Source organism: Atractosteus spatula, chromosome 27, assembly GCF_055471065.1.
Source record: "Atractosteus spatula isolate fAtrSpa1 chromosome 27, fAtrSpa1.hap1, whole genome shotgun sequence".
Classification (NCBI taxonomy): Eukaryota; Metazoa; Chordata; class Actinopteri; order Semionotiformes; family Lepisosteidae; genus Atractosteus; species Atractosteus spatula.
In genome coordinates this window covers 10,143,697-10,156,690 of record NC_142732.1, presented here as the reverse complement: position 1 = coordinate 10,156,690, position 12,994 = coordinate 10,143,697, and the positions used below count along the sequence as shown (strand labels likewise).

The following is a 12,994-nucleotide window of genomic DNA, read 5'->3' as shown; positions in this document are numbered from 1 at the left end:
TCTCGGCTTCAACCCAGACAGCGCACAGACACATTCCTGGTCAAAAATAGCCACGGAGGCTGTTTAAATCTAACAGATCGATATTTGAATTTTCCGGTTCAAGGAAATTCCCCGACCAGGAATGAGTGCAGATGTCTTTGGAGTCATTAGTCAAAACGCATTAAGTAAAACTGATGTGTGGTATAACACTGCGCACATAATTACACGGGTGTGTTCTGTGGCAGCCATACAGCACTTTAGTGGAAATTAGTGAGCTGATTAAATTAAGCTTTGTCCCTCCAGAGAGAGGCTTTCAGCAGATAAGTCTGGCCCCTTCCAAGGGCTTAACTACTTAGGAATAAGGAAAAATGTGCTCTAAGATGTTTGTTTTTTTTGTCTGTTGATGGAAGAACACCCTGTGCATCATCTGAATCCCGCGTCTGGGTCTCGGTCATTGACTGTCCTACACTGCTGTGTCGTTTTGTGTGTGCGGTGCTGTACTGCGTCTGGCACGCTGACGTCTCCGATGAGTGTGGTACCGTTCCGAAGACGAAAGGCTTTAACGCCGAAGCCTGGAGGGGGCTGCTGTCCACTCGCTCACCCCCAGTAGTTTTAAGTCGTTGGTCTCTCCCGCTCACCCCTGCGCTCAGTCTTGGGGTAGGGTCCCATCAACAGGACTCTCGAACCCTCAACCCTAACCTCTTCCAATTCCAGGTGCGACAGGCGCGTGTGGAAAGGGAAGAACTCCTTTTTTTTTTACGCAGGGACTAATAATGCACTTGAAAGGGGATCGCAGCTCTCTGCCACATCCTTGTCCGAGAGAGAATGAGAAACCCGCCGACTCTTCAAAACTGAAAGGGTGGGGGGGGTGGCGGTATAGCTTTCAGGCCTCAATCGACGGCATTAATCAAAACCATTGCCGTTTCTCGGGTATTGATACTCCTGCAGCCTCCGCAGGTTGAAATTGGGCCTTTGGAGCACAATGCACAATCCTTTTTCACGAATGCGATATTGATATCCGAAGTGAATCACAGTATTGTTTCTTTAGCCTTTTTAACTGTTTGCTCATCTATTTAACTAGAGATCTGTGTGGCTTTCGCTAGTTTCTAGGCCAGTCTAAAACGTCCCTATAACCAGAAGTCCGTCTAGAGTTACGATATACGCACAGCGGCGCGTCTGTGGTTTTCTTTTTAGGAATTCATTTCTGGCGAGTTTTCCGGAGTTGCACGTATCTCCAGATGTTTTCTCCGTTGCGGAACTTTAGGCGCGGGGCCAGTCTCGAGACGGGGGGGGGGGGGCAGCTGCGTGTATTTACAGGCGTCGCTCTGTAAACCTCATTGAGCCCCCCCCCCCCCCCCCTCCTTATCTCCCTTTCACAGCCAGGGCCGGATTTGGGGGTCCGTAGGCCCCTCGGCACTTTCACTCCGAAATGTGCAAGAAGAGGGGTGAACGCCAATTGAATGACGTCGACTGACATGGTGCACTTGATTGATGGAGCGAGTCGAGACAACCATCGCTTCTGATACTTCTAGTTTCGAGAACAGCCCCTAGACAGCGCGTGATTATTGATCTGGAGCACCGAGAGTCGGTCGCAAGCACGTTGTTTCAGCTCGTTTTTCGTTGGTCACCAGTGTTTCCCTCCTTCCTAGGCCCTAGGCACTGTGCCTACAGAGCCTCATGGGAAATCCGGCCCTGTGCACAACCAGCGGCGCTGCTGCGTCCGTGGTTACCGAGCAGGAAACTCGTGTGCTCCTGGGGACAATTCTGTGGAAAGGACGGAACGGGGGCGGAAGGCACGCACCAAAGCCAGGAGGCGACTCGGAACTTCGCCGGACCCTCGCTCGGGAGGGCGCGAGTCGCGCTCTGGTAGGGTTTTCCCCAGCAGATCCCAGGGTTCCCAGCCGCTTCCAGGGCTTCGTGGAGATCCCGGCGCTCTCGGCTCGCCCCCCTGACGCCTTTCTCTCCTCTTGGGTCGATGTGTGGGGTCGTTGTAGGCCCACAGTGTGTCAGTTATTTTCACTTTCCCTTATCGCATGGACTTCTTCAGTGAGGACCAACCTTCAGGCGACGGGAAGCAGTGCTGGTAGGCCCTTCTCTGCTTGGAAATGGCTCGACAGCTTGACCGTTGTGTTCTCTCTGCTTTTTCATTGTGGAATGAGCAGGCGCAGGTTCTTAATTACCAGCTTAATTATTCTTAATTACTTGAGGAATTAACGGGCAGCGCGCCGATGTGGTTCTCTACTCGAGCCCCATTGATTTCGTTAGCGGCTTGGGCCGCCAGACTTCCGCTGGATCTCGAGTCAAAAATCAACTTCCAAGTCAAGCCAGCAGCCCTGGGTAAGCGACTGTCCGTGATTGGGGTCATAGGTCACTGGGATCGGGTCGGAACACGGGCACTTCCTGTCACTGGGGGGGCGCTGCTGGTTCCACAGATGAGTCTCGCTAGGACCCAGGAGGTAACGAAGAGTTGGGGGAGGGGAAGAAGAGGACAAAGCTCTGGCACTTTCCACGGGCATAGTCTCTCGTAACGCCACGCTGAAACATGTCTGCCCGCCAGCAAGGCTTAAGTAATGATGATTATTTTCACAATACTCCTGTTCACACTTCGCCATCCTCTCTGAACTTTGTGATCTTGACGCATCTTAATCATTCGTTGCATTTTTGCAGTGCTTTTCATCCCCAACACAGTCCCAGAGCTCTTCACGTACAGGGGCGCCCGTTTCGTCCCCCGTGAAGTGCAGCCCCACCTGGGTGACGCACAGCTGCCCCCGAGTTCCCCTGATCGTGTGCGTGTGCGTGTGCGTGTGCGTGCAAGACGTGGAATCAGCCTACTACTTTTCCCACTAGTAGCAATTCAGTAGTTTTCCACTAATTCAGCACATTTGATTGTAGCCTGTTAACCGAATTCTTGACCGTCAACGCTTTTTAAAAGGAAGAGAGCTTTGTGGTCTTTTGTTTCGAGCTGCTCTTGTCGCCGGAGCCCTCTCGCTTGTCAGTAGTTGTCCTCACCTGGGAGGCCGCCGGAGGGGGGGTCGATTTCACAGCTGGAGTGTTAAAGGGGAGGGGAAATTAAATTCAAGGCCACAGCCGTTACCATGTAAGAGGAGGGGCCTTACAACCAGCCTGCAGCGTTACTGCGTTGTTACACTGGTCGATATGTACCGCCGCCCCTTCCCCGATCGGGATTATTTCTTTGATGTCATCCAGCGCAGAAGAGCCGGTCTTGCAAAAGGAGGAGAGAGAATGAAAGAGGTGAGGGGGAGGGGGGACGGAAATGGCTTGTGAAAGGAGTTCATTATGTGTAAGGATAATGAAGATTGAATTTGTACACATTGACAGTCTGTAACCGTTCTCATTTCATTATTTCGACCGGCGGGGAAAAAAAAAAAAATCAATTATGACTCAAATGATATTTAAAAAGGTGGAGGAGGAGGAGGAGGGGGCGTGTTGGTTCCGTTGTGGTTTGAACAATGCCGTTTTCTGGCTTTGTTCGGTTTTGGGACTTCGGCACGCTGGACTCCGGACAGGGCCGGAGGGGTCAGGGCTGGGGTCAGCAGTCCGGGGGTTGGTGGGGGTCATGGTCCTGCAGGTTTAATGGCCTGTGGACACCCCGAAAACATAGCAATGGGGCTGCGCTTTGTTAACCCGGGCGGCTAAGCCAAGTCCCACAGCTGGATGGAGCTGCTACACTGACCGGGGAATGTTACGGCTCATCAGAGCCAGACAACCGAGATGATCTTCAGCGTCTCTGAAGTCTGCACACCAGGGTACGAGCATGGTGCGATACCTGTGCAGGTTTCAGCTCCCACCCATACCGATGTGTTTACTAGCCACATCTTCAGTTGGGCTGAAACCGGTGCCAGAGCTGTCTGTAGGCGGTATGGGTGATCATCGGTGCCCGCTGCCTCTGACTGCTTAGCTCACTATCCCCGGTATTCTCTTCTAATTCTGGGATTTAAGCCTTGAACTCAGTCATCGAGTTTATTCCCGTGAGTCTCCGTCTGTTCCCTCGAGCCTCTTCCAGATCCTGTTCCTGTTCCCGTTCCCGTGCCGGTCCCGACCCGGTTCTTGTTTCAATCTCGTCTGTCTTGGATGGATCGCCCGGCTTTGGACTTTTGCCCTGTTTTGGATTCCCCTTTTGGACTCGGCTCTGGACGGTTTGCCTCGGCCACACCTCCCCCGAACACCAGCGCACCATGGACACGCCCCCCTGTTTTCATTCCTGACCCCTGCATGCTTTTTTCCCCGTGTTCTCCTCACTCATCCCCGGATTGTGTCGTCTGCATAGGGGTCCGTAAAAAACGCTTGCGTTGCAGTTTCTAGGAGCTGGTTGAATCGCGAGATCTTATGCCGGCATAAGATTCCAAGAAACTGACTGCACCACTGCAGCTTTGTCTGAGGGACCCCTCATCCTCTGTGTAAAGACGTCCAATCCATTCTCATTCCTCAGGGCTCTTCTTCACCCAGCTGGATCCCGGGCCGGATGTTTTGCTGCTGATGTTCAAGTTGAGCTCTGCATTGTGAAGTGGATCTCTGGATCAACCCCGTCAGTACCTCGAATGCCAGTATAAAGTGATCACCCCGGTTCGGGTTAGAAAAGGATTCAGTTGTTTCAGTCTGTGAATGACCAGCCTATTAGACCAGTTCTTTGAAGAGATGAAGAGTAGCACCGTCTTTTGGGTAATCTGGCAAGGAGAGTTGCAATTAGAAACAAAAAATATTGTTATGCTCTTGGTTTAAGGGTGACTGTGGGGTTTGCACCTGACTGATCAGGGCTCAGCCCTTGTTGTCCAGCGAAAGGCACGGAGTTATGAGCTACTTTCGTTGCACCAGGAATATGAATCAGGATGTGGTTTCCTTCCAAAGACTTGGAAACTCTCCAGTGCCTCCTCAGGCGTGGCGTATTGAAAAATGAGTGTCTTTTGCCCTTTTGCCTTTTCTGCTCAAGCGTACAACCGTTTTGACCTGTGTGCTGTCCGGAATTGTTCATGGGGAGAAGGACAGTACCTGAATCCACTCGGGAAAGTTAAGCAAGGTGGTCCTCTGCACGCCAGTCCTCACTCTCGCTGTAAAAACCTGATAATTGCCTGTGCAGCACAGCTCTCACAACTGCAGGAAACAAGCTTTGTTTTGCAGGCTTCAGGAACACTGCATGTTTCACGTTGTGGGGTGTCTGTAGGAAAAGGCGACTTTGGTGTCAGGCTGGGGAAAGTTAATTGAACATCTAAATTCTGCTTTTATTTTCTGTGTTCGTGCTTTGTTTAATAAGAGATTCATTAAAATTTAGCATTATTGTCATACACTTTAATTAGAATCCCATCCTTTCCCGAGACTTAAAAATGTTTCTGATTAGGGTGGGGTGAGGATCAAGGCAGCAGTGTGGAATGGTATAAGGCTCTGTACTCCTCTTGACCAGAGGGCTGCGGGTTTGAATCCTGGGTGCGACATAGCTGGTTTGCATGTGAGTGAGTTGCTGCACTTGGTCACTGCTGTGTAAATGGAACTCCAGGTCATCGTAGAAAACGGACATTTTTGATGAATGTTCCTGACAAAAAGGAGGAATTGAAAAAGACAGGGTGGGAGGAGACCGAACTAAGATGCAGGACAAGATCTGTCCTGGTTGACTGGGACTTCTCATGACCTCTCTCTCCTGTCCTGTGTTGTCACCAGCCTCCCGGAAACCCAGCGCCTCGCACTGGAGGATGCAGAACATTGCGCAGGAGTCCGTGGAGAGCTCAGACGAGGAGTTCTTCGATGCCCGAGGTCAGTTCCTGAGATAACCCTCCTCGTTCGCTCCTCCGCTGTGGGCTCTCTGAGGAGACAGATTTCCGCTGTCGTGAGTCCGTAATGTCAGTGGCTTGTCTCTGCGGGGCCTCTGGGTTGTGGGGAGCGGACTGAGCCTGTAAAATTGAGCTGGAAAAAGAGAGCTTCTTCCTCATACCGCTGCTTCACAGTCAGGCTGCTGCTGGATGTTTGTGCCTGCTTTTATTCATTTTGCTTGTTTGCTTGGTTAATATTTTAGCAGCATAATTTTCTAAATGCATAATTAAGGGGGGCTGTCTGATCATCCAGTGGTTTGAGATTACCGTTTCTCATTATGAAGAGTGGCTGTGCAGAGCCTGACTTCTTTCACCAGTGCTAGTGTCTGTCTTTCTGTCCCTTGAGCTCACTGTAAACATGCCTGCAAATCGGCACAAAACTGTTATGCAGAAGAGCTTACAAGCGCGAGGAGGCCTGTTTTGGCACCCACAGGTGATGTTTTGTAAACACCCGGGGCATCATGGTCAGAGAGCTTCAACACGGGCTGCCCTGTTGATGTTCATACTGAGCGCTGCCCTTCCTGAGAGGTTGAGGAGGCCTGATTGCGAATATCAGCCACCAGCAGGAAAAAAAAGGACCTTTCAGCGCCCGAGAAAGTGTTATGACTCCCGCACTCCATCTGGGGTTTGTAATCAGACCCTGTGCGAGCGGTAGAGTCTGGAGGAAAGGGAGACGCACTACTGTGGAAACAAACAGGGGTTTATTTGCTTTGCACAGCAGATGGGGACAGTTCGTGCAGCCGGTAACAGGGGAAAAGACAGAGGTATCCAAATCCAAACGGGTCCATGGGAGAGTCGGGGCACAGTCCAGGAGTCTGAATCCGGCGACGACTCCAGGTTAAAATCCCCGGAAAGGGGAAAATGCAGACATGACAAGACACTGGGCGAGGTCCTCCAGGACCCGGGCTCAGGAAGTGGGAGATGTCGGGGATGAGGCCCGTGCCCTCGGGCATCCAGCAGCCTGGTGTGAGGCAAGTGTTAGATCCATACCCTACTGCTGAGCCCTGAGCACTGGAGGCGCTAAGATTAAATAGGGAGGGACAAGCAAGACACACTGGGAGGATATAAACAATGACCAGGACCCAGTAACGAGAAAGTAGTGGAGCGCCCCCTAGGGGAGGGGAGGTGTCGCCTGTGACGGAAAGGGTACAAATGAGAGGAGGCCATTCAGCCCACGTAGCTTGTTTGGCACTTAGCTGCTAATTGATCTGAACCGTTAATTGAAAGAGTTTCGGTTTCACCAATCGGTCAGCTTGTTCCACATTCCCATAATCCTTCGGGTGAAGAAGGGGCTTCCTGTTCGCGGGTTTAAACGCCCGGTTCCCACCCCTGTCCTGGGGTGTGCATTTCTCCCACGGCCCCGAGCTTCTGCCCCGCTCCTGTGCGGCACGGTCGTTCTTGAGGGCCCCCCCCCCCTACGGCCAGCTGCAAGACCACCGCTTCAGACGCACCCTGTGCCCGCTGAAGCGAGCAGACCCCCGGGGCGCGGCGGGAATGGCGGGGCGCTGCCAAGGCCAGAGACGGGGTACAGCACCAGGGCGTTCCCTTTCCTAGCCCTGCTGCACTCAAGAGTGTGAAGAAGTGGGGGGGAGCTATTGGACCCCTGTGCTGCTCCTGGTGCCTAATCTTCTTCCAGTGCCTAATTGACATCCGGAATGTCTTCCATTAGTCTCTCAAAGGAACCCCCAAGGGGGTGCATAAGAGAGCCAGAAGTTTAATTAGGGTTCTGTGATGTCCGTTCCCTAGTCACAGAAAAAGGCGGGGGTCTGTTCGTAACTGCCAGATCTGCGGGCAGGAATGAGGCTGAGGAGAATGTTAAACAGCACTCTGACGGCTTACAGCAGCATGAGATCCCCGTCTATCTTAGGTCTGAAAAAAGGATGTGTCTGGGGAAAAAGAGGAACGTCTGGTCCCCCTACCCTAACCCTCGTTAGGCGCCAGTCTGGATCTAGTGGTGTGGAGACTGGGGGGACATTGTTCCCCCCTCCACCGCGGAAAATATGACTTTTCTTGATCTCCGGCCTCCTGGCACACGATCCGAGTTCCATGAAGGCTCCAGACTCGAATGAAATCCCTTCTTGATCGGCGTCGGCAGGTATTGGAGTGTCTCGGGAAGTTTGATGAATGGGTTAGAGGCTGGATAAGTATTGGGTTCTGCCGATGGCTGTGCTGCAGTCTTTCGGCCACGTGACAAAGTGAGCTCGGATTTAAAGCCACGTGCGCGCAGGCCAGATCTGTGTCTTGTTCCCAGTGTGGAACTGCCTTGAACACCCTCTTTCGCAGAAGGCAGCGCAGCCCCTGCACCCTCTGTCGTCTGGTGTAGAGGCTGCGCTGAGACAAGCCAGTGCAGGGAAGAGGCCTGGCTGTTCAGCTGTGTAAATACAGAGCTCTATTCTCCCTCTCGAGAATCTCAGTAGCGCAAACGGCAAACCTGAGGACACTACTGGAAACTGAGGAAGGTGGTGGGGGGGGGGTCTTTCTTTACACAAAGGGTTGTGGGGGAATGGAACAAGCTGCCCAGCTGTGCAGTCAAAGACAATACCCACGGTTGAAATTGCAAACCCAGGCACCTCAACTCAATTCTGAATTGTCACCAAAAAAATGGAATGAAAGCTGTGAGCCAGCTTTGATGCTCCTTGACCTTTTGAAAAGCAACACACAGGACACGGATTTCTCTCTGTCCAGCTGGTTCACCGGGACAGGGTCTGTGCGCCGAGGGCTGGACTGCAAGACTGTATCCTCGGGCAGACCTTCTGCAACCTTGTGCTAACTTCAGCTGAAGGACCTTCGGGAACCTTCGAGTTTTGACATGCTTTTTCATCTGACCAAACCAGGGCAGTTAAAGGAGAAGGAAAAACTAAATTGCTACGCGTCAGTAAAGACAATCTGTTTCCTTACCGTTACTGTTAACCCAAATGTACCTGAAACCCTGAAGAAGACATCCAAACATCCAAGGACTTGATCACGATCCTTTTCCACTAGTCATGAGGCAGCTGATGTTTATGGAGTACCTAGGCAGGGTGAGATTTGAGTTAACCCGTTCAGGGCCAGTACCCTGGCTTCAGGATGACGAGGCCAGGGGACCCCCCTGCAGAGATCGTGACCTAGCTGCAGCTGCCCACAAGGAGAGCAGGAAGAATGCATGAGGAGAAATATGAAAAGAGGGTTTTTTTGGTGTGATGTGCATAGCTCTGAGAAATGACATTGGGAATGATTATGATTTAGAAAAGTTGCGGCGCACAGCTTGGTTGTCATCATTCCTCCCAAGTTCCCGTTTCCGAGACGGCAGTGAGATCTCGAAATGGAGGCTAACTCCGGGGTGCTTAACTGAGCCGCTCAAAGGGGCCGTGAGTAGGAAGTAAAAACTCTTCCCGGCTCGTGAGGCTGTCTTGGGAGGCGTCCTGCTCAGAGACGGGGCGGGAGGGGGGGACCTGTGGGCAGGGCCTGGGGTGATTCGGAGCAGGGAGTTTCCTCTCCCAGAGAAAAGGAGCGACCAGAAATCAAACTGCCAACTGGAACCCCTCAATGTTCCCGTCCGTCATGGGCAAATTCGTATCGATAGGGCGGAAGGGTGCCCTTAAAATGGGACCTCTGCTGAGCCTGGATAAGACGCTCAGTTAAGCATCAGAAATATGGCGCTGTCAGGAGCGGCTGTGCTTCAGACGCCAGCTTTCTGGCTGGGCCTGCGATTGGGGAATACGCAGGCTCGCCGTGATCCCATTGCTTCCCAGTTTTCTTTATTTCCCATTGGGAATGTCGTCTCCCACGCTGTAAAGCACAACAGAGCAGAGGGGCGCTTCTTTCTGCGTCCAGACGGTTTTTGCTGGTATTCTAAAGCGTCGATCATGCTCTTCCCTGCCCGTATAGCCGTGCCTTGGATCTCAAGCTCCTCCTCGAGCCAGCTTTCTTTCCCTCATCCTGTGAGAAAAGCTGCTCAGACCTCAATCCTCCTGGGTTCTCGTTCAGAGATGAAAATAAACATCTCGGAGACCCACATCATCAGCTCCCGAAGCTCGGGGATTCTGGAGGCCGTGCTGCACAAAAAAAAAAAACACAAGGGCAGTCCAGTTTTATATATAGTAACTTTTCTCGGTAATGCTTTGCCGCTGGGGAGAAATAATCTTTGGAAACTTTAAAGTGCGTGAAGTCAAAAGAAGTTGCAAAGTTAATTTTGAGTGTTTTTAAAAGGATATCCAGGTATCCTTGCTTGGGAGCTAAATGAATCCTTCCTAACGCCTTGTAGTTGAACTGAATTGTCTTTATTTTTGTGCTAGGAGGGCATTTTTTGTAGCCTGTGCACTGAGTATCTTGTTACAGTGCACAGGTATTCCTGCAGAGGACTAATAATCCTCAATAATCAGGCTCTCTCTTGAAATCCCCTTTTTCCTGTGTTGATGTCAATAGCCCACTTGAAACCAGTAAAACCCCGCTGAGCACCTCTCCGATTTCAGCTGCGCTTGTCCGACTCTTCCTGCTGAGGGGATAGGAGGATTCACAGAGGAATCCATATTCCGCTGAGCTCCGCAGCCCCGTTCCTCTCAAAAACACCGGTTTTAGGTCCAGCGGATTTGCTATGGAAAATTAAACCCCCTCTTACACCTAATGAAAAAGCCAGTCTGACCTCCTGTGGGTATTCCGCGTGAGTGGGGGGGAGGGAGGGTGGCTCAGTGTGTGGAGGTGGGAGCGTGCCTCTCGGCAGAGGTGTGTCTGGGAGCAGGAGTGAGGTGGGGGAGACCCGCCGCCCACCCCAGCTGCACCACCCACCTGCAGCAAGTCAGCTGCCCCTTGTGGCAGCACTTCAAGATCTGACTTCTAGTGAGTTTTGGACAAAAACAGAGCGCCCCGTTGGAAGTGGGGGGTTGTGATCTCGCCGGAGCGGCGCGGTGGGAGGTGCCGTGCGTCTCCACTTGTGCACAGGCGTGACGTGGCCGGTCCTTGCATGTTGACGGACGCCTGCGTTGTATTGCAAGAGAGAAAACCTCCTCGCCAGCCATCTTTGTTTGCAATGATCTCATTAATGCTGCTTTTTGCTCTCTGGGGCGGCAGGAGCTCCCTGGCTCGTTCCGGTTTTAGAAGGGAGCGCGGGACAGCGGGCGGTGCTGTGTCTGCCGGGGCGTCATCTGGCAAGCTGGGAACCCGAGGCTGGTGGCCGGGGAGGAACATTCCGAGCGGGAGCTTTGCGTAGTCGCGTTCGGGATCGTGGCGGTGGGCTTCTGCCTCCTGCCTGCCCCCCGCGCTCCCTCGCGGTTTTGCGCCTGGAGGGGTCTCTGCACTAATACTCCAGCACCGCCTGGAGCCGAGAACAGCTGCCCCCCCAGAGCCAGATCCCTCACCTGTTGGGGTACAGGCGCTCCTGTAGGGGTGACGCCTGGCTTCGTTGGTGTAAGGGCCGGAGGGGACCACAGCGCCGTCCTGAGAGAGAGATGGACGTCCCTGGATCAGTCCCCACGGAAAGGGGCAGGTCTTCACGGAGGGGCAGCTGGGATGGGGGGGGCGGCAGGGTGAGTGGCTTGGGGGGGGGACGGATTTGGTTTTACACTGCCAGCTTCGTGGCGGATCATGGCGGAAGAAGCAGAGGTTCCCTCGAGGCACGAGCGTGTCGCCTGGCACGGAAAAGCCATTGCACTGCCCTTGATTTACGCAGGAGGAGGGAGAAGCAGGAAGCCGGAGGACACTGCCACCTTCAGGCCGAACTCTGTAGTTGCAGGACTGGCTCCGTTAAGGCGGTAATTAATTTAAGATCGGCAGGAAATACTAGAAAATAGAGGCCAGTCAGGCCAGAGTTTTTGTCTTCCCCCAGGAAGAGGGACCCCAGCAGTGCTGGCACCCATTCATACAGCCAGGTGCAGCGGAGCACCTGGGCGAAGGGCCTTGTTTGGGGGTCCATAGTGGGGGAAGGGAACCCTCAGCCCTCGGGGTGTGAATCGAGAGCCCCGCCACGATTCCCCACAGCAGGGAGCCCCAAGCGAACGGCTGCGTTTTTTGAGCAGAAAGCCGTATCGCCTTGTCATTCTCAGATAGTGTGAAGCAGCAAATAAGAGCTGTGTTCGGTTATAAAGCTGTGTCTGGGTTTTGCCTTCAGGCCTTTCTCGCCAAAGCTGTCAGTGTGAGCACAGCCTCCCTCCCTCTCTCTGTCTCTCTCTTCAGCGAAGAGAGGCTCTCATCGGCCTCCGCATCGTGCTTGTTGTCTCTGCCACTTCAATTCCGATCTCGCAGGCTCGGGGGCTGTTGGAATATTTTTTTTCCTCCTATTTATTTGTTTCCCCTCATAGCCCTGCCTGCTACAGTCTCCTTTGCCGCCGTAACAGAGATTTCACACCTCTTTAGAAACATGTCCCCCTGTGCTTTATGGTGTGGCCCCTCTTCACAGCTCTTGATTAACACTGATCTCCCCCAGTGTGAAGAGCAGGCCCGCGGGGGGGAACTGAGGAGAGCTGATACTGCAGAGCCCCCGCTCTGCACGACAGCTGGGACACAACACTGAGCATAACACAGATGGGGCTCAAACACACCCATTTCTGCCTGCATGACCTCTGCATGATGCAGATAGCCAGGCGTAATGCTCATATTTATTCCATGGACTTGGAAACACGAGGGGAATATGGGGCTGTACCACTGTTTTGGGCAGGAGGTCTCTTTAATACTCCTGGCCTCTGCGACTGCACATGCTCATGTCCTCAATGGCCTTGGCTAGGGTGGCTGCGAGAACCATGATCTCTACTCTTGACGTGCTTGTAATGCATCACCGCTGCAGTCGCTGGCTTGATGCTATTTTGTAGGTTTAAGAATCGGCAAAGGAGCAAGAGCATTGCCCTCTCTTCTTGAGCTCCTCTCCCTTCTTGCCCTCGCTCACTCCTTTCTCTCCCACCCCTCTCTGTCTCCGTCCCAGAAGAAGTGATGGAAGGGAAGAGTGCGATCCTGCTGGGCATGAGCCAGTGGAACTCCAACGACCTGGTGGAGCAGATAGAGACCCTGGGTCACATCGACCAATCGCAAGGTACCTGGGGGCTGGCTGGGTGGCGGGTTAAAATAAAATTCAAATAAGGCGCTCCAGAAAGCCTGTCAGGCTCTGTTACATACATGCACAAACAGACACGATTTACAGACTTTAATGAACCTTGCCTAGCATATCTTTGGGAGGTAGTAGGAAACTGGAGCATTGAAAGAAAATCCATTTGGATACAGGGGAACATGCA

At 52.8% G+C, this 12,994-nt stretch overlaps 1 protein-coding gene across 2 annotated transcripts in view; it reads left to right on the top strand.

Moving 5' to 3' along the window:
- plrdgb (PITP-less RdgB-like protein) overlaps window positions 1–12,994 on the top strand; it is an 80,719-nt gene that overhangs the window by 17,573 nt on the left and 50,152 nt on the right. Inside the window, exons 2-3 of one of the 2 annotated variants that reach the window (XM_088907042.1) lie at window positions 5,650–5,742; window positions 12,688–12,795. In XM_088907042.1, coding sequence (XP_088763168.1) covers window positions 5,650–5,742; window positions 12,688–12,795 — 201 coding nt within the window. The remainder of the gene's footprint in view (window positions 1–5,649; window positions 5,743–12,687; window positions 12,796–12,994) is intronic. The other variant, XM_088907043.1, reaches the window with a different exon arrangement.